Source organism: Terrapene carolina, unplaced genomic scaffold (assembly GCF_002925995.2).
Source record: "Terrapene carolina triunguis isolate 2854851 unplaced genomic scaffold, T_m_triunguis-2.0 Scaffold790, whole genome shotgun sequence".
Taxonomy (NCBI): Eukaryota; Metazoa; Chordata; order Testudines; family Emydidae; genus Terrapene; species Terrapene triunguis.
Genome location: NW_020665141.1, coordinates 1,056,008 through 1,074,518, shown reverse-complemented (window position 1 = coordinate 1,074,518; position 18,511 = coordinate 1,056,008). Strand labels below are relative to the sequence as shown.

General features: G+C 44.8%; 1 protein-coding gene across 3 annotated transcripts in view; it reads left to right on the top strand.

Annotated features, from left to right (window-relative positions):
- The window catches only part of UPB1 (beta-ureidopropionase 1), a 45,882-nt gene that overhangs the window by 23,412 nt on the left and 3,959 nt on the right, over positions 1-18,511 (top strand). For 2 of the 3 annotated variants that reach the window (XM_026660531.1, XM_026660532.1), the window contains 4 exons: positions 1,967-2,048; positions 5,441-5,483; positions 12,965-13,119; positions 15,191-16,035. In XM_026660531.1, the coding sequence (XP_026516316.1) occupies positions 1,967-2,048; positions 5,441-5,483; positions 12,965-13,119; positions 15,191-15,274 (364 nt within the window). In that variant the 3' untranslated portion in view covers positions 15,275-16,035. Of the gene's footprint in view, positions 1-1,966; positions 2,049-5,440; positions 5,484-12,964; positions 13,120-15,190; positions 16,036-18,511 lie in introns of those variants that run through there. The other variant, XM_026660530.2, reaches the window with a different exon arrangement.

Genomic DNA, 18,511 nt, shown 5'->3' with positions numbered 1-18,511 from the left:
TACGTGAGCCACTCGGAGTAGGGAGATTGCAGTAGCCAGAGAACTGTGATTATGGATAAATAAGTGCATAGTGAATACATAAATCACGCACCCACAACCAAGCCCAGTACAGGGAATTGTATATTTGGAGTGGTGTGGAAGGGAACTATAATTTTGAATCAGTAAGTGTACAGCATCCTGTCACTCAGACTTCCTAAGGCAATTCTGTTTCCCGATAAGAGCTGATAGCTGCTGATTTAGGTTGTTTAATATTGGAAAATGTCCTTCGAAAAGAGTTTAGTAAATACAGAGTCACTTGTAGTGGGCTTTACAAATATCACCATTAAAATAATGTTTGTGATGTTGGTCCATTTACAGCCCATTAGGAGGAGAGCAAACAGAAATTACACTGCCTTCCTGAGGCACTTCATTGCTTTTCTGGGTGCTCCAGGCTCTCCTGATTATTAGCTTTCTTCTCTTGGGTGCTTTTTGAGGGTATAATTTTTATTGCAGGAAGAGGACTCTTGAGTCCCATGCAGAAAAGAGTCCTAGGAAAATGGAAGAAAGCTGTTCTGTAGTAACCTCTTGGCTATACTCTCTTTTCCCTCAGTATTTCTCCTTCCTTCTGTGAAATTGTAATTTGCAGGAGCCTTTCAACAAAGTCCCTTTTTCTTAGAAGTGCTGGCAGGTTGGCTCAGCAGTGGGGGGGGGGGGGGAGGAGAAGAGCGGGAATAATAAACCAAGTCCTTTCAGTCGAGCCAATGAGCATCTTGTAGGTGCCTGAGTCTTCTTGAGATTTACTTATAACAGTCATCCACCCACACTCTCCCCTTGGAGCTCAATATTGGGCAGCTACATGCTGTTGTGAGGGTGATTTTGCAGAGGAGTGTACACCCAGTCACTCGTTTTTTCAGTGCTGTAGGTACTGTCAAACCATATCTTCTCGAATGATCTGATCCCTGTGTCTCACTATGCTTAATGAAAGGAAGGCTTCCTGCGTTTTCAGTGAGACAAGGGGAGTGAAGTAATATCTGTTATGGGCCCAACTGCTGTTGATGAGAGAGAGAGAGAAGTTTTCGAGCCACACAGAGCTCTTCTTCAAAAGTTAATCTAATAAAATATATTACCTCACACAACTTGTCTCTCCAATATCCTGGGACTGACATGGCTAAAACTACACTGAGTTTTCAGTGTCTCCAAAATTGAATCCCAGTTTCAAAAAGGCCTGAGGGGTTAAGGTGGAGGAGGAGGAATTCTTTCACATTTCTCAGTTCTTGGTTTTCTATACAGTGTGGAGACTGGTTTAATGGATAATGATTGAAATGTTACAGGGCTGCTTTTGTCAAGCTTGCTCTTTTGTTCTGTCAGCCCAGCACAGGGGAATGACTTGTTGAAAATTTCTATGAAACCTGCAAGCAGAAGGGGTGGAATTTTTTTTTCTAGCTTTCAGATAATCTAGTTTCCCATTGCCTGCCTCAGAAACTGCTCCTGGAGAAAGGGGGAGGGGGGCAATTAGAGCGAGAAACTTTCTACACTGCTGCAAAATATTATTTGGATTCCTGAAAATTAATGTATAAGTCTTCCAGACTGTTTTGAAAAAAATTTCTCCCAATAACTTTAATGAAAGGTGTATATCTAAATTCCCTGGACTGCTTGAAAATCTCAAGCCAGGCATTTAAAACTCTCATCATGGTGGTCACCATTAAAAGTCAACATTTGCCATGTTACCAGATAAAATAGCCTCTCCCTATATGTGGAATGGAAATAATGTTGGTAACTATGCTGAATCTGGTGGAAATTGCTGACTATTAATGGTGACCACTCTTTGTGATCCAAGATCATTGACAGGAGTTGGCTGTAGTTAGCTTTGGTTTCCCTGATCGAGAGGCTCAAGATTACAGGTGTCCATAGCCCATGAAATATCCAAATTTATCTATGAGCCATGCAAATAAACAATAACCACCACCTTTTTGTTACTATTTTGCAGCGAGTCACTGTGGCCAATTGAAGCAAGAAATGCAGCTATTGCTAACCACTGCTTTACATGTGCCATAAACCGAGTTGGAACGGTAAGTATTTGAATACTTTGCTTTGTAGCCTTAGTTTCAGAATCTATACGTTTGAGCACATTTTAATCCTAGCTAATGAATTGTATAGTGCTAACTGGGTTACATGGTAGCACTAGGACACCTGGAAAACTCCTGTATTCCTCTGTATAGCATGAGACCTCCTCTCTCATGAATGTTTGCAATGTGCTTTGAAGATTGAAAGTGTTGCTATGATACCTAATAAGCAGGGAGAGTGTGAGCCACCTGTCCTGCTGCTGGCAGCCTGCATTCTGCTGCGGTTCCTTCCTATTCTTGACTTGTTCTTTCTCTGTGGTGAAGGATTTAACTAAGGACTTGTTTACCCTTACTGGGGGATCAACGAGTGGCGATGGATGCATCGGCGGTTGATTTAGCGGGTCTAGTGAAGATCCGCTAAATCAACTGTAGATTGCTCTCCCATCGACTCCTGTGCTCCACCGGATTGAGAAGAGTAAGGGGAGTCGATGGGAGACCGTCTCCCGTCGACATCGCATAGCGTGGACCCTGCGGTAAGTAGATCTAAGCTATGTCAATTTGAGTTACGCTATTCACATAACTCAAATTGCGTAGCTTAGATCGACTTTTCCCTTTAGTGTAGACAGGGCCTAAGATGAATGCTCCTCCCCTTCTCGCTAATTCTCCTAGCTCCTATGCAGAACCCGGTGTCTCCTTCACTAGGATTATTGAAAATGAAATGTGTCCTTGCACTTCTGTAACAGCTAGTTCCTGCTAGTCAGACACCTTCTCTCCTTAACAACTGAGATCATGGAACCAATTCTACTTTCATGTGCAGTAGGTGAGGCCTGTCTTCAGACCTAGTGACACAAGGTGAATGAGGTGTAATATATTGTATTGAACCAATTTCTGTTGGTGATGGTGACAAGCTTTCGAGCTATGCCGAGCTCTTCTTCAGATCTGGGAAAGGTACTCAGAGTGGTGCAGCTAAATACAAGGTGGAACAGATTGTTTAGCATAAGTAGTTAGCACATATTTTAAGGGACCATTTAAGGGAAGTTGTGGTGGAAACCTGTAGGGAAGTTTAGATCATTTGTCCAGAGGATGAAAATAATACCGATATCAACCTCTTTATGGGCCACCTTGAGGAATTTCTGGATAAATGCACCATGAAACCAATATACCTAAGATACATCGATATTATATTCATCCTCTGGACAGATGACCTAACTTCCTTCTGGATTTCCACCACTACTTCAACCACCACCACTCATCCATCAAACTCTCTCTAGAACACTCTCTCACAGCAGCAACAACTTCCTGGCCATGATTAGCTTCAACAGTGGAATCTTACAGACAACTGTATACAAGAAACCCCATGGATGACCGCACTTACCTTCACAGATCTAGTAACCACCCCAAGAAATCTGTTATCTACAGCCAGGCCCTCAGCTACCATAGAATATGCTTCAAGGAGAAAGTCTGGGATACACACCTTAACACATGTAAAACCACCTTTACCAAACAAGGATACTCCACCAGAGAAGTAGATCACATCATGGAATGAGCCACCCCAAAATCCCAAGAGACCCTACTTCACTACGGGGGGGGGAACCCTCCGACCACACTCCCCAAGTTGTCACCTACCACGCTATACTGAAACCGGTATGGGGTATCTTTAAACAGTTACAACCCATACTCGATGGGGAGCACCTCCTGAAGAAGTCTATCCAACCCTCCTCTTCTGGCCTTCAAACAACCCACTAATGTCTCCAGGCTCATTGTCAGAAGCAAGCTCCCTACAGACCAGTACCCACCAACTCAAAGCGGCACGAGACCCTGCCATAAAAACAGATGCGAAACCTGCCGACGTATCGCTACTGCTACAATGGTCAATATCTGCCACAACACACGTTTCAAGATGTATGGGTCCTACATATGCCTATCACAACATGTAATGTACCTCTTCCAGTGCACTAAATGCCCCAGTAACAACTATGTGGCTGAAGCCAGACAGTCATTATGCTCTTGAATGAACGCACAGAAAAATGATAAAAGACAAAAATACCAGATCATTCATGGGCAAATACTTTTCACAAAACGATCACTCCACTCCATATCTGACCTATCAGTCCTCATCCTCAGAGTAAACTAGCACAATTCCTTCAAAAGATGAGCCTAGGAATTTAAATTCATAATTTTGCTGGACACTAAAAATCATGGTTTTAATAAAGACAGTGGATTTATGGTTTATTACAATAATCTGCAATCCATTAACCCCCTTTTTTGTCCTATGACTGGAGGAGTGTTAATGGACCACTTCACCATGAATAGTTCCTTAAAACGTGTTAGTTACTAAACAATCTTGTATTTAGCTGTGACACTCTGAGTACCTTTCCCAGACCTGAAGAAACGCTCTGTGTAGCTCAAAAGCTTGTCTATTTCACCAACAGAAGTTGGTCCAATGAAAGATTATACCTCACCAAAGTTGTCTCTCTGATATCCTGGGACCAACATGACTACATCAACACTGCAACATTCAGAGCTAATGCACATGCAAATTCTTTGTTGGGCACCTTAGTGTGTATATTTTTGTAAGGTGCTCTCCATGAATCTGGCTTTGTGTCCACCTGCTAAGACCATATGTTCTTCCTTTCTATTATTTGCAAAGACTACCTCATTTAAATCTCTCTTCTCCCACCCCCATACCAGAGCTGTCCTCTCCTTGGATCTTTAACTTGTTGTGGTGGAGGGGCTTGTGTGTCCCAATGACCCTCAGAACTATGTCGTCCAGAGTCTTGTACTCCTGGTAGGATCACTTTTGGCAAACAGTTCTGAGATGAAGTTCCAGATGAAGCACAGTCCAGACCTCTCAAAACCCCAACGGTGGAACAGGTGTATTTGAGGACTTGTTAGTTCTCTGCGGCTGTGAAGGCGGATGAGGGCTGCAGCAGGACAGAGACCTCCAGTTGTCTCAGACTCCCCTGCCACTGGGTCCAGGGCTCCTTCCTGTCAAATTTCATGAGGTTGCTGCCTGCGCACCAGCTCCCCCACATTAAAAGATTTCATGCATAGGCCTCTGCCATGACCAGAGTTGTGACACTCTAGTATTACTACTCATATTCCCCAAAGTGCTGTGAATACAAGGCTGTCACCCAAGCAAATGCCTGTCTTCCAGGCTAATCCATCCTAAAATTCTAGCAAGACAGTCACTACCTTGAATCTAGAAACTAGGTGACACTGAAGATTCCCTTCTACAGGCAATGTTGACGGTAAGCCAGACAAGTCTTAACAGATGTATGCCAAGCATTAATTAATATGTTAGTATATTAAACATTGTATTGCAGCAAGATTCTCTTGCATGAAATGAGATTATAGTGCCATCTACAGCCTCATTTCAAACGGCCTTTGTTTCACAGGAATACTACGTGAATGCATTTACATCTGGAGATGGTGGGAAAGGTATGTTCAGCAAATACCTTCATGTGTTGCTAATAGTTGATTTTGAAGCATGAAGAGTTATCTTTCCGGCTATCTGCCTGTAGTTTCCATGACAATGGTAGTATCTAAGAGCAGCCTTACTTCCCAGAAATGCCACTGTCATAGAAACTACAGGCAACTAGTAGGAAAGATATCCAAAGTACAGTGGCATATGGTCATTGGAGGTGCTTATATAGGGCTGTTATATCCTTCCTAGGGACTCCAGTCTGTCTGATCCCTGGAAGCTTGCAAGGCAAAACCCCATAAATTTGCCCTATGTTGTCAGTGAGGTTTATGATGATGCGTTAACCTTCATGTTCCGACTTTAAATCCATGCTAGAAATTATCTTACCAAGTACTGTTGCTACATACACAAGTTAATGTGAAAAATGATTAGCTTCATATAGTCCATATCCAGACACACAGATGATCTATTGAGTCTCATGTGTTTTTGTGAATGGTTTACATAAAGTAATAGGTTCTGACATGCCGAGCCACATGATGCTGAAGATGGGGTGCAGAGCTAAGACATACAGGAGACTCTCTTACTGGACTTCTTGCATTGGCCATTTTACTGCTTTATAAAACGTTGCCTCTTTATAACAATTGTCTGAGTCTGATGTGGTTATAGCAGACTCCCAGAACCTTCCTTTAGGCTGTCGATTACTCCTGTTGTAATGCCTATTCTATAAATAGACAAATGTGCAATTCCCAACAGCTATGTCTTCACTGCAGAGTTAAGGCTATGTCTACACTACAGAATTAGGTCGGATTTATAGAAGCCGGTTTTATAGAAACCGGTTGTATGCAGCCGATTGTGTGTGTCCCCACCTAAAATGCTCTAAGTGCATGAAGTCGGCGGACCGCGTCCACAGTACCGAGGCTAGCGTCGACTTCCGGCGCATTGCACTATGGTACCTATGCCACAGTTCCCGGAGCCTCCGGCGCCCATTGGAATTATGGGTTGAGATCGCAATGCCCGGATGATGCAAAGCAGTGCCGCGAGGGGTTCTGGGTACATTGCGTCAGGCCCCTCCCCCGCCGTCACAGCAACGGCAGACAATAGATTCGCGCCTTTTTACCTGGGTTACCTGTGCAGACAACATACCACGCCAAGCATTGAGCCCGCTCAGCTCAGCTCACCGTCACCATATGTCTTCCGGGTGCCGCCAAACGTGGGACTGCATTGCTAAACAGCAGCAGCAGCTTACTGCCTTTTGGCGGTAGACGGTGCAGCATGACTGGTAGCCTTCATTGGCGATCTGGGTGCAGGCAGCCGTGGGGCTGGCAGCCGTGGTGCTGCATTGCACCAGCCCCTTGCCTTTTGGTAGAAGATGGTATATTACGACTGGTAACCGTCGTTATCGTACTGCAGTGGCTGTCGATCATGGGCACCCGGGCAGACAATGATGGTTATCAGTCGTAGTATGCTATTTTCTGCCAAGTGCCCAATATTGTCTGCTAAGCACCCAGAAGAGGCCGAGGGCTATCTGGGTGCTGGCAGACATGGGGCTGGCAGCCGTGGGGCTGCATTGCACCAGCCCCCTTGCCTTGATGATGATGGTTATCAGACGTATTATGCGCAGGATGGGGCAACATTGCTACACAGCAGCAACCCCTTGCCTTTTGGGCAGTAGATAGTATATTACGACTGGTATCCATCGTTGTGATACTGGGTATCAGATCGTGCAATAGACCTGAAGGCTAACTGCCAAGCGCCCAGTATTTGCTGCCAAGCACCCAGAAAATGCCAAGGGCTATCAGTCATGCTGCACCGTCGTCTTAAGATGTAAAAAATAGATTTATTCTGTATTCATTTGCTTCCCCCCCTTCCTCCTGCTAAACCCAGGCTTTTGAGTTCAATCTTTGGGGGGGGGGGGCATTCTGTGTGACAGTTGTTTGTGTTTCTCCCTGATGCAAAGCCACCTTTCTTGATTTTAATTCCCTGTACCTGTATGCCATGTCGTCACTCGCCCCTCCCTCCCTCCCTCCCTTCTTCCCCTGGTCCGTCAGATACTACTTTCGCGCCTTTTTTCAGACCAGACGCCATAGCCAGCACTGGGATCATGGAGCCCGCTCAGATCACCGCAGCAATTATGAGCACTATGAACACCACGCGCATTGTCCTGGAAAACATGCAGAGCCTCCTGGACATGCCAAAGCCAAACCAGGACCAGCTGAGGAGGAGGCGATTGCAGCGCGGCGACGATAGTGATGAGGAAATTGACATGGACCTCTCACAAGGCACAGGCCCCAGCAATGTGGAAATCCTGGTGTTACTGGGGCAGGTTCATGCCGTGGACCGCCGATTCTGGGCCCGGGAAACAAGCACAGAGTGGTGGGACCGCATCGTGTTGCAGGTCTGGGACGATGCCCAGTGGCTGCGAAACTTTCGCATGCGAAAGGGCACTTTCATGGAACTTTGTGACTTGCTTTCCCCTGCCTTGAAGCGCCAGAATACCAGGATGAGAGCAGCCCTCACAGTGGAGAAGCGAGTGGCGATAGCCCTGTGGAAGCTTGCAACGCCAGACAGCTACCGGTCAGTCGGGAATCAATTTGGAGTGGGCAAATCTACTGTGGGGGCTGCTGTGATCCAAGTTGCCAGGGCAATGAGAGACCTGGTGATATCAAGGGTAGTGACTCTGGGAAACGTGCAGACCATAGTGGATGGCTTTGCTGCAATGGGATTCCCAAACTGTGGTGGGGCGATAGACGGAACCCATATCCCTATCTTGGCACCGGCGCACCAAGCCACCGACTACATAAACCGCAAGGGGTACTTTTCAATGCTGCTGCAAGCCCTGGTGGATCACAAGGGACGTTTCACCGACATCAACGTGGGCTGGCCGGGAAGAGTACATAATGCTCGCGTCTTCAGGCAGTCTCTTCTGTTTCGAAAGCTGGAGGAAGGGACTTTCTTCCCAGACCAGAAAATAACCGTTGGGGATGTTGAAATGCCTATCGTGATCCTTGGGGACCCAGCCTACCCCTTAATGCCATGGCTCATGAAGCCATACACAGGCAGCCTGGACAGCAGTCAGGACCTGTTCAACTACAGGCTGAGCAAGTGCCGAATGGTGGTGGAATGTGCATTTGGCCGTTTAAAAGCGCGCTGGCGCAGCTTACTGACTCGCTCAGACCTTAACGAAAAGAATCTCCCCATTGTTATTGCTACTTGCTGTGCGCTCCACAATATATGTGAAAGTAAGGGGGAGACATTTATGGCGGGGTGGGAGGTTGAGGCAAATCGCCTGGCCGCTGATTACGCGCAGCCAGACACCAGGGCGGTTAGAGGAGCACAGCAGGGCGCGGTGCGCATCAGAGAAGCGTTGAAAACCAGTTTTGTGACTGGCCAGGCTACGGAGTGAAACTTCTGTTTGTTGCTCCTTGATGAACCCTCTGCCCCTCCCCCACCACCCTGTTAACTCTACTTCCCTGCAAACCAACCACCCCACCCTCCCCTACTAACCTCCCCCCTTCGAGCACCACTTGCAGAGGCAATAAAGTCATTGTTACTTCACATTCATGCATTCTTTATTAATTCAGCACACAACTAGGGGGATAATTGGAAAGGTAGCCCGGGATGGGTGGGGGAGGAGGGAAGGAAAAGGACACACTCCAATTTAAAACTTTAAAACTTATTGCTATGGAAATCATCTTGGGTGGAGTGAGTGGGTGGCCAAAGGCCCCCCCACCGTGTTCTTGGGTGTCTGGGTGAGGAGGCAATGGGACTTGGGGAGGATGGCTGCTGGTTACAGAGGGGCTGTAGCGGCGGTCTCTGCTCCTGCTGCCTTTCCTGCAGCTCAACCATACGCAGGAGCATATCACTTTGATGCTCCAGCAGCCGGAGCATCGACTCTTGCTTTCTGATTACAAGTTGACGCCACCTCTCCTCTTCAGCCCGCGTTTCAGCACGCAACTTCTCATCTTCAGCACGCCACCTCTCCTCTCGCTCATATTGGGCTTTTTTAAAATCAGTCATTGACTGCCTCCACGCATTCAGCTGTGCTCTGTCAGCGTGGGAGGCAGTCTGAAGTTCAGTAAACATTTCGTCACGCGTCCTTCGCTTCCTTCTTCGAATATTCACTAGCCTCTGCGAAGGAGTAAGATTTGCAGCTGGTGGAGAAGGGAGAGGTTGTTAAAAAAGATACATTTTAGAGAACAATGGGTAGACTCTTTCACGTTAGATTTTGCTGTTCACAACATCACACAGCACATGTGCTTTCGTTACAAGGTCGCATTTTTCCTCTTATATTGAGAGTCTCCTGGTTTGCTGTGAGAGATCACTCACGCAGTGCCAGGACACAGATTTCAGCTTGCAGGCAGCCATGGTAAGACATATAGTCTTTGGGCTTTTTTAACCTTCTTAACATGTGGGGATGGTTTCAAACAGTTCTGCCCTCATTTCCCATACCAAGCACCCGTGCCATTTAAAATGGGTTTGCAATGTAAAAGGAGGGGCTGCGATTTCAGGTTTAACATGCAGCACAAACCCAACTAACTCCCCTCCCCCTCACACCCAATTCTCTGGGATGGTCACTTCACCCCTCCCCCCCACCGCGTGGTTAACAGCGGGGAATATTTCTGTTCAGCAGACCAGGAAGGGGCACCTCTGAATGTCCCCTTAATAAAATTGCCCCATTTTAACCAGGTGACCGTGAATGATATCACTCTCCTGAGGATAACAAAGAGCGATAAGGAATGGATGTTGTCTGCATGCCAGCAAACACCGGGACCATACGCTGCCATGCTTTGTTATGCAATGATTCCAGACTACGTGCTACTGGCCTGGCGTGGTAAAGTGTCCTACCATGGCGGACGGGATAAGGCAGCCCTCCCCAGAAACCTTTTGCAAAGGCTTTGGGAGTACATGAAGGAGAGCTTTCTGGAGATGTCCCTGGAGGATTTCCGCTCCATCCCCATACACGTTAACAGACTTTTCCAGTAGCTGTACTGGCCGCGATTGCCAGGGCAAATTAATCATTAATCATTAAACACGCTTGTTTTTAAACCATGTGTAATTTTTGCAAAGGTACACTCACCAGAGGTCCCCTGTGTGCCCTCAGGGTCTTGGGTCAGTTCGGGGGTTACTGTTTCCAGGTCCAGGGTGACAAACATATCCTGGCTGTTGGGGTAACTGGTTTCTCCGCTTCCTTGCTGCTGTGAGCTATCTATGTTCTCTCCATCCTCATCTTCCTCGTCCGCCGAACCCGCTTCCCCGTTTGCAGAGAGGGACTCATAGAACACGCTTGGGCTAGTGGTGGCTGCACCCCCTAGAATGGCATGCAGCTCCACGTAGTAGCGGCATGTTTGCGGCTCTGCCCCGGACCTTCCGTTTGCGTCTCTGACTTTGTGGTAGGCTTGCCTTAGCTCCTTAATTTTCACGCGGCACTGCCGCGCGTCCCTGTTATGGCCTCTGTCCTTCATGGCCTTGGAGATCTTTTTCTAATGTTTTGCCGTTTCTTTTACTGTTTCGGAGTTCGGCGAGCACTGCTTCATCTCCCCAGATGGCGATCAGATCCTGTACCTCCCGTTCGGTCCAGGCTGGAGCTCTTCTGCGATCCTGGGACTGGGACTGGGACTCCATCATGGTTACCTGTGCTGATGGGCTCTGCATGGTCACCTGTGCTCTCCACGCTGAGCAAACAGGAAATGAAATTCAAACGTTCGCGGGGCTTTTCCTGTCTACCTGGCCAGTGCATCTGAGATGAGAGTGCTGTCCAGAGCGGTCACAATGAAGCACTGTGGGATAGCTCCCGGAGGCCAGTAATGTCGAATTCCGTCCACACTAACCCAATTCCGACCCCCTAAGGTCGATTTTATCGCTAATCCCCTTGTCGAGGTGGTGTTAGGAAACCAGTTTAAAGGGCCCTTTAAGTCGACAGAAAGGGCTTCGTAGTGTAAACGTGTCCAGGCTTAAGTCGATTTAACGCGGCTAAAGTCGACCTAAACTCGTAGTGTAGACCAGGCCTAAGATGAGTGATCAGCACCTGGATTAATCTAGCCCCAGCAGGGGGAGTGCAATACCTGTGTGACTGTGTCCTCACTGATACTGCATTCACTATGTTGCTATGACTTTTGAGGGTATATCCCATCGTTCTTTGTGCTGCAGTAAGCTGAGACACCCTATGATTCTTTCCCAGTGAGTCGTGGTAGAACTTGTCTGTCTTGGGCACATGGGAGAAATTGTGGGAAGCCATTGGAGGTGTCAGTGCATGAGTGATTTAGCCTGCATCTTTACTGCAAAGTGGACGAGTTGCCAGCCCAAGTGGAAGCAGCACAGGAGCTCTCCCCTATACAGCCAGCCAGCCTGAGTGTAAAGCACCACCAGACCCAGGAGAGAGGCTTTTGTGTGAATGGAAGTGGGGTGAGGGGCAACACCTGACTAAGAGCCCAAATGAACTGCAGTGAAGACATATCTTAGAGGGGTTTCACAGGAGCAAACCAAAATATACTTGGCCTGTTTTATTCTGTTCTTTAATTTATATCATTATAAATGGTGAGAACATGACAGGCAAAAGCAAACACTAATTATAATTCAGAAATAAGAGAAGAAAGAAAAGAATAACCTAATGCATTGTTGTGTTCACTACAGGCTTGAACAAACGGATAAGTTATAAAAATCAAATAAACTTGTACTCTGTCAGATTCCCTGATTATCTATTCAGAAATCCAAAAGAAGTCTGAGATTCTGAACTGCTTTCTCTTGGGGTAGATGTAACCCACCAATATTCACTTGTAACCTCAGCATTTGTCCTATGGGAACCACCATCTTCTCTGTTTATTTTCTGGCCTCAGTCTGAGTCTCAGCCAACTCATTTGCTACAGATCCTTGTATTGGCCTGACATTGGAGCTCAGTATTAGCAGCTGCTGCATGAAGGTGGCTAGTGGTTGCTATCACTCACTTTGATTGCCCCCACTGAGCAGTGCAGAACTTTCGAGGTGTCTGATGCTCTTGATCTTGTGGCCAATCATTTGATCCTGTTGAAGATATTTGCATTTTTAATAAGATTTTTCTTCCTCCTATCTCAATGTTTTATACTTTGGTCCTGTACTGAAGAGCTAATGCTGTGAACTCTGTCAGTTGCTTTGAAACACATTGCGATGTCACAGTTAGCATTTACTTGATTGTAGGCTAGATGGGAGAGGGAAACAAAGCCCTTATTTAAATGCAAATAGTTTTAATAATTAGCAAGCACAGTAGTCCATTATGAAAAGCCTATGAAAGTTGTGTGGATTCCTGTTTGTCTATGTGAAAGCTCTCCTCTGTGGGAAAGGTAACTAATGGTTAGAGCTACAGTTTTCCTGTGGCTTCACGAGTTAAATGAGGGCACAGCTGGGTGAAAAAATAGAGGAAGTTATCCTGAGTTTCTCAGGGGAAACAACATGTGAGGTTGCATACTTATTTGCCCATGGCATTCTATGTTGATTATTATTATTATTATTTATTTTATTTATTAAGCCCACCATGACTTGGGATATTTTTATGGCTCGAGTTATGTGGCTGCGCCAGATGGCAGTCGGACACCTGGACTGTCTCGCACACAGGATGGGCTTTTGGTGGCTGAGGTGGATCTAAATCTTTGCAGGCAAGTCGGTGACAAATGGAGTTTTAAGGTAAGTCCTTATTCTCTAAAGCAGGGGTAGGCAACCTATGACACGTGTGCCAAAGGCGGCACGTGAGCTGATTTTCAGTGGCACACTCACTGCCCAGGTCCTGGCCACCGGTCCGGGGAGCTCTGCATTTTAATTTAATTTTAAATGAAGCTTCTTAAACATTTTTAAAACCTTTATTTACTTTACATACAACAATAGTTTAGTTATATATTATAGACTTATAGAAAGAGACCTTCTAAAAACATTAATATGTATTACTGGCACGCAAAACTTTAAATTGGAGTGAATAAATGAAGACTCGGCACACCACTTCTGAAAGGTTGCCGACCCCTGGTCTAAACTCAGACATGGTAACAAAGAATTTTAGGTCTTTATCTGTACAAAAATACATCCAGCTTCCTTGCGTTTTGCTCTTGCATACGCCTGTGCCATATGGTCTTATATATTCTGTGACACACTGGACCTAGCGTCTGTGGAAAGGACTCTTGGTGGCTGTGGTATACTGGTACTGAATTTTACATCCTCAGTAAAATGAGGGGTCATTTCAGCAGAACGTAGATCTTGGTCATCAGAGAATACACAAGGGCCCCTCAACTGTAACAGCACATTTTAGATGCATTCAAATGTGGACATTTTTATTGCTGTATGAAAATGAGTAGTACAGTATCCCTTGTGCTGTTTTTATATTTGGTTGTTTATTTTATCTGCCCCCATGTCTTCTGTTTCCAGTGTGCTGCAGTTTTGTATTGACAGTGCAAACCGGCATTGCTGGAAGTTTTGGAAGCTGAGTAGAGGACAACGGGGGCTTTTGACAACCAGAAAGGAGTAGGAAGCAGTTTACATTTTTGTCATTTGATGGAAATACAATATCCCCTTTCTACGGCTTGACATTTGGGGGTGATGGGCATGACCTTCTTGCTCCCCACCCAGACAACCCTTGACAGCAACCACATATCCCCATAACTTGCTCCAGGATCTGCCACTGCATCCAGAAGCAGTGGATAAGGACGTTAACTGTATGTTTCTTCTAAAATTATCAGCAGTGAAATAATTAACCATCGTCCTCATTACATTTCAGAATTCACTCTATTGCTGTGAGAGGAGCAAGTTCACTCCCCTCAAAGCTAATGTTTCAGGCTGCTTGCACACTCAGGAAGACAGCAGTATCAAGTCACATTTAGAAAGCTTTCTTCACAAGTATAATGGCTATAAACTTAGTGTGAAAAGTGACTGTAAAAAGAGCAGCATGGAATTCATATTTTATATGGATATTTTTTACACACACACTCACTCACTCTTCTTTCTAACTATCATCCCTGAAAATTCTGCCTGGCATCTGAAAGTCAAGATGGGTTCTTCCCTTACTGTGCATCATCACCAGATGATCATGCTACCACAATGGGAGCTGTATAAGTTCCTACATAGATACAGGTTCTGCAGACCAAATGCTACAGTGACACCTGTGCAAACCCATTGAAAGCAGTGGGGTTTTCAGGTGTGACTGGGAGCATCATGTGAAGACTTCTCACTTGTGTAGTTCCACTACCTTCATTGGATGTACATTGGTGTAACTGGAATTCAGTACATAATTCTATCAGTGCACAGCAAAGAGACTCCAGCTCTCACACTCACCTGTGTTAGCCCTGCAGAGGTAACACAGGTTAAAAAAAAGCTGTAAGAATTTATTTTTGTCACTTGTCAGCAAATGTGACTCTGAACACAAACACACACACATACACACACGGAGTACATGTGCTGAGCAAGACGGTGCCAATTTTACATAGTCACTTTGCAGCATAGAACTCCATTTGTAATGTGTTTTTAAATGAGAGCTTAGCTTTTGCAAGAGACTGCTTGTGCCAGGGCATTGGTAATTTTTGAAGATTGATGGAATTAAGACCTTCCATTTCTTGGTAGTTAATGTTTCTTTTTTTAAAAGTGATGTAAATCAATATTTTCTATTGAAATTCCTTCCACTGATCATCTGTAATCTGCCCTGGCAGTGGGGAGGAGAAGGAGCAGCTAATGGGAAGTTACTGAAATAGGCTACAGCTCTGCTTTTCTTTTCCAGATGACTGGTAGATACGAGATGTATGCAGAGGAACTCATGAAGGCTGTCCAACTTAACTTTGCACCCAATATTATTAAAGAGTAGCTGTGACGGTGTCCTCTGGTAGGAGAGCTCTTACACCAAGGTGATAGCATTTCCTTTACAAAACAAAAGTGATCTATGTATGTTAGTATGCAAAAGTCTCCATCTTCTATTATCTTACAGTTGGTACTGCAACTGAAACTTGGCAAGTGCAGGTGCAGTCACTGCCAGTCAAAACTTACTATACATTTTTATAAAGTACTTACTGCAAAGCGATGAGCAAATGATAGAGGGCTGGGTGAGGAACTCACCTGGTCAGATTTAGCTTAAATTCTGAAATGTGCATTATACTGTATGAGTGTTGGTGAAAAGGTGATATAGCATATACAAAACCAATCTGGCCCTGAGGAAATGCTAGTGCACTTTCCCTACATGCTTTGTTTCAGTGGGATAAAAATGTCAACACTTAAAGGCTTTGTCTGAGACCTTCTGACACATGTCTCCTTTTCTTTGGATGCCGAATCAGTCCTATCGTTCAGAAGAGTATCAGGAATACAAGCATTGACTCTTGGTACTTCCCAAAAGGAAGCGCTAGATAAGGAACTAACTGTATTTCCCCTCACTTCACATGATAACTTTACATTGTTACAAGTAGCTGAACGCCCGTGCTGTCACACAGGTGTAATTTGTTAAGTCATGTTTATGAAAAAGCCCAAAATTGCTCTAAACAAAAACTACCATCAGCTATTCTTGTAGCTGTTTCCATTGCTTCATATTGCTGCAGACGGGGGGAGGGATAGCTCAGTGGTTTGAGCATTGGCCTGCTAAACCCAGGGTTGTGAGCTCAATCCTCGAGGGGGCCATTTAGGGAACTGGGGTAAAAATCTGTCTGGGGATTGGTCCTGCTTTGAGTAGGGGGTTGGACTAGATGACCTCCTGAGGTCCCTTCCAACCCTGATATTCTATGATTCTAAGCTTCAGAGTGGTGTTTGGGGTTAGTGGTGTGTGCTGGTTGTGTCTATTTGTGTGGGTTATATTGTGCTAGGAGATTTATGTTGATTTTTGTGGCTGTGGCAATTGGGCCAGGTAATCCAGCATCTGTGCAGTTTCCGTAGTACAACCAAGGAAATTATTGCATGCAAATTAGTTGTAGAGTAAGGTTGGTTGCGTTACCTCTGATATCACAATGGTCTAGAACTCTTGGCATAGCATAGAGATGCATGCCTTACTATAGCTGTACACCACCCAGGTGTAATACGTAAGGTCAAAATGGCTGAGAACTTAAAAATTGGATGGTAGTAGGCCATGAAACCCAGTGATGATGGAACCTGGTAATATTCTAAACAAACAGAGCTTTCAAGCCATGCTTGGACCTGTTTCCATTGTTTCACACTGACTCAACAGACATTTTAGGCTTCAGAGTGCCATTCCTAGAATCTTACTATATGGATGCTGCCACACTACGTATTTCAGCTTGTGGACATTGTACCTCTTAGGTTATTTATCTTACCGGGGAGGTAATGACCTTAGCATTGCTGTTCCACCATCTGACTCCTTAGAGCCAGGGTACCCAACATATGGCCCATAATCCTACACAGCCCACCAGAGCATTCATAAGGCTGCAGCGGGGCTCGGACTATCAGCCCCGGGTGGCGGGACTCCTGCTGTCGGAATGAAATCTTATTAAGATATGTAGAATCTGTTTGGCCCACACAAGAGTGTGCTTAGGTTTATGTGGTCTTCTAGTATAATAAGGTTGGGCACCATTGCCTCAAGAGAATTGGTGTATCTAAATTGGTGGTTTTAAAAAAATGAACTGCATGTCCCATGTACTAGTTTTACAGGGGAAAATACGGAAGGAAAAGGTCTGGCCAAAAACAGAGTGGTTGAAGTTAGGATCTTATGTCGGTGCCCAAATAAGGATTTAGGAGCCTAATTTTTGGCAACCATTTTTAAAAGTCTTGGCCTCTGTCTTGTGAAAAAAGATTTAAAATGAAATGTGTATGGTTTGGCTTGACTTAGTGAAGATAAAAGGGGCCTGGGAGCTATTGAAAAACCTTTGAAGGATAAGTAATTATTTAAAGTGAGCCAAGGGTCTAAAAGTATAAAGGATGGAATAAAAATAAGAAAAAGATTTGTTTGTAGAATTCCCAATAAAAAAATTTAGTGGTAGAATTTCCTTAAGAGAATTGGTGGAAGTTCCCTTGTTTGGGACACTTATGACAAGTGATCAGTAAACAGTGTGAGAAAGTAATCCTACAACGGCAAGGGGTAGCACTGGGTACTTTGTCGACCTTTTCCAGTGCTAAAACCAAACTTGTCTGTAATGCCAGAGTAACTCCATTGAAATCAAAGGCATTATTCTCTTTAATACTAATAAATTTTAGTTCAGAATCTAGCTCTTAATATCCAATTTGTATCTTAACCATCTTAATGCTCTACAATTTAAAAAAACTCAGTCAAGCAGGATTAAATGCTACACATTCTATTAGGGCTTTAATCTAAACTCCATGAAGCTATTATGAATGTTGCTTTCTAGAGCATTGATTAATTTGGCCGTGAAGGACAGACAGCTTTGTAGCGAGACATCTTTTTAAATTACAGCCAAGCCAAAAAGAACTCTAACACATTCCATTACAAAGTACTGAACACTATTACTATTGCAGACTTTCATAGCACTTCAGGATTTTGTTGTCTTACGTTCCTGTAGCCAGTTTTTAAATACAGGAAACTAAAGCTTGTAAGCAGGGCCCCAAATTACATGAACAAAAAAAAGTAAGAAGGCTGCCTAGGAAGTTTTTTCTGTAGTATAGGTGAGTAGCTTCCAACCTTCAGTCCGGTGACTGTTCCACCGGAAATACAACCATTGCATAATCCATGGGTATAACAAATGATAGTGGAATTCATTCAGTATCACATGCAGGAACAGACCATGTGATGTGAGTGGGGAAAAGGGGGGGATCAGTAGCGAGAAAGAAATGTAATATTTTTAAGCTTTGTTTGTAACATGCATTGGATCTGTCTGCTCGCTTTTACTTTCCTGTCTCTTCCCGTGTCACACCCACAGTAAGCACTTAATCCAAGCAGCACAAGAAAGCAGGGAACCCCTGCTCTGTGGCAAAACAAACTGCCTGAAATGCTTGTAAGCAGCAGGCCTGGTTCTCTCTCTGCAGGGGGGTATTTCTGCCTATCTTCTGTTCTCTCTCTATATACCACTACCTCCAGGTTGAGATTTGGCCATATTTATTTTTTTTATACAAATTAACTGTAGAGTCTGGGATTTCATTGCTTTCTTTCTAT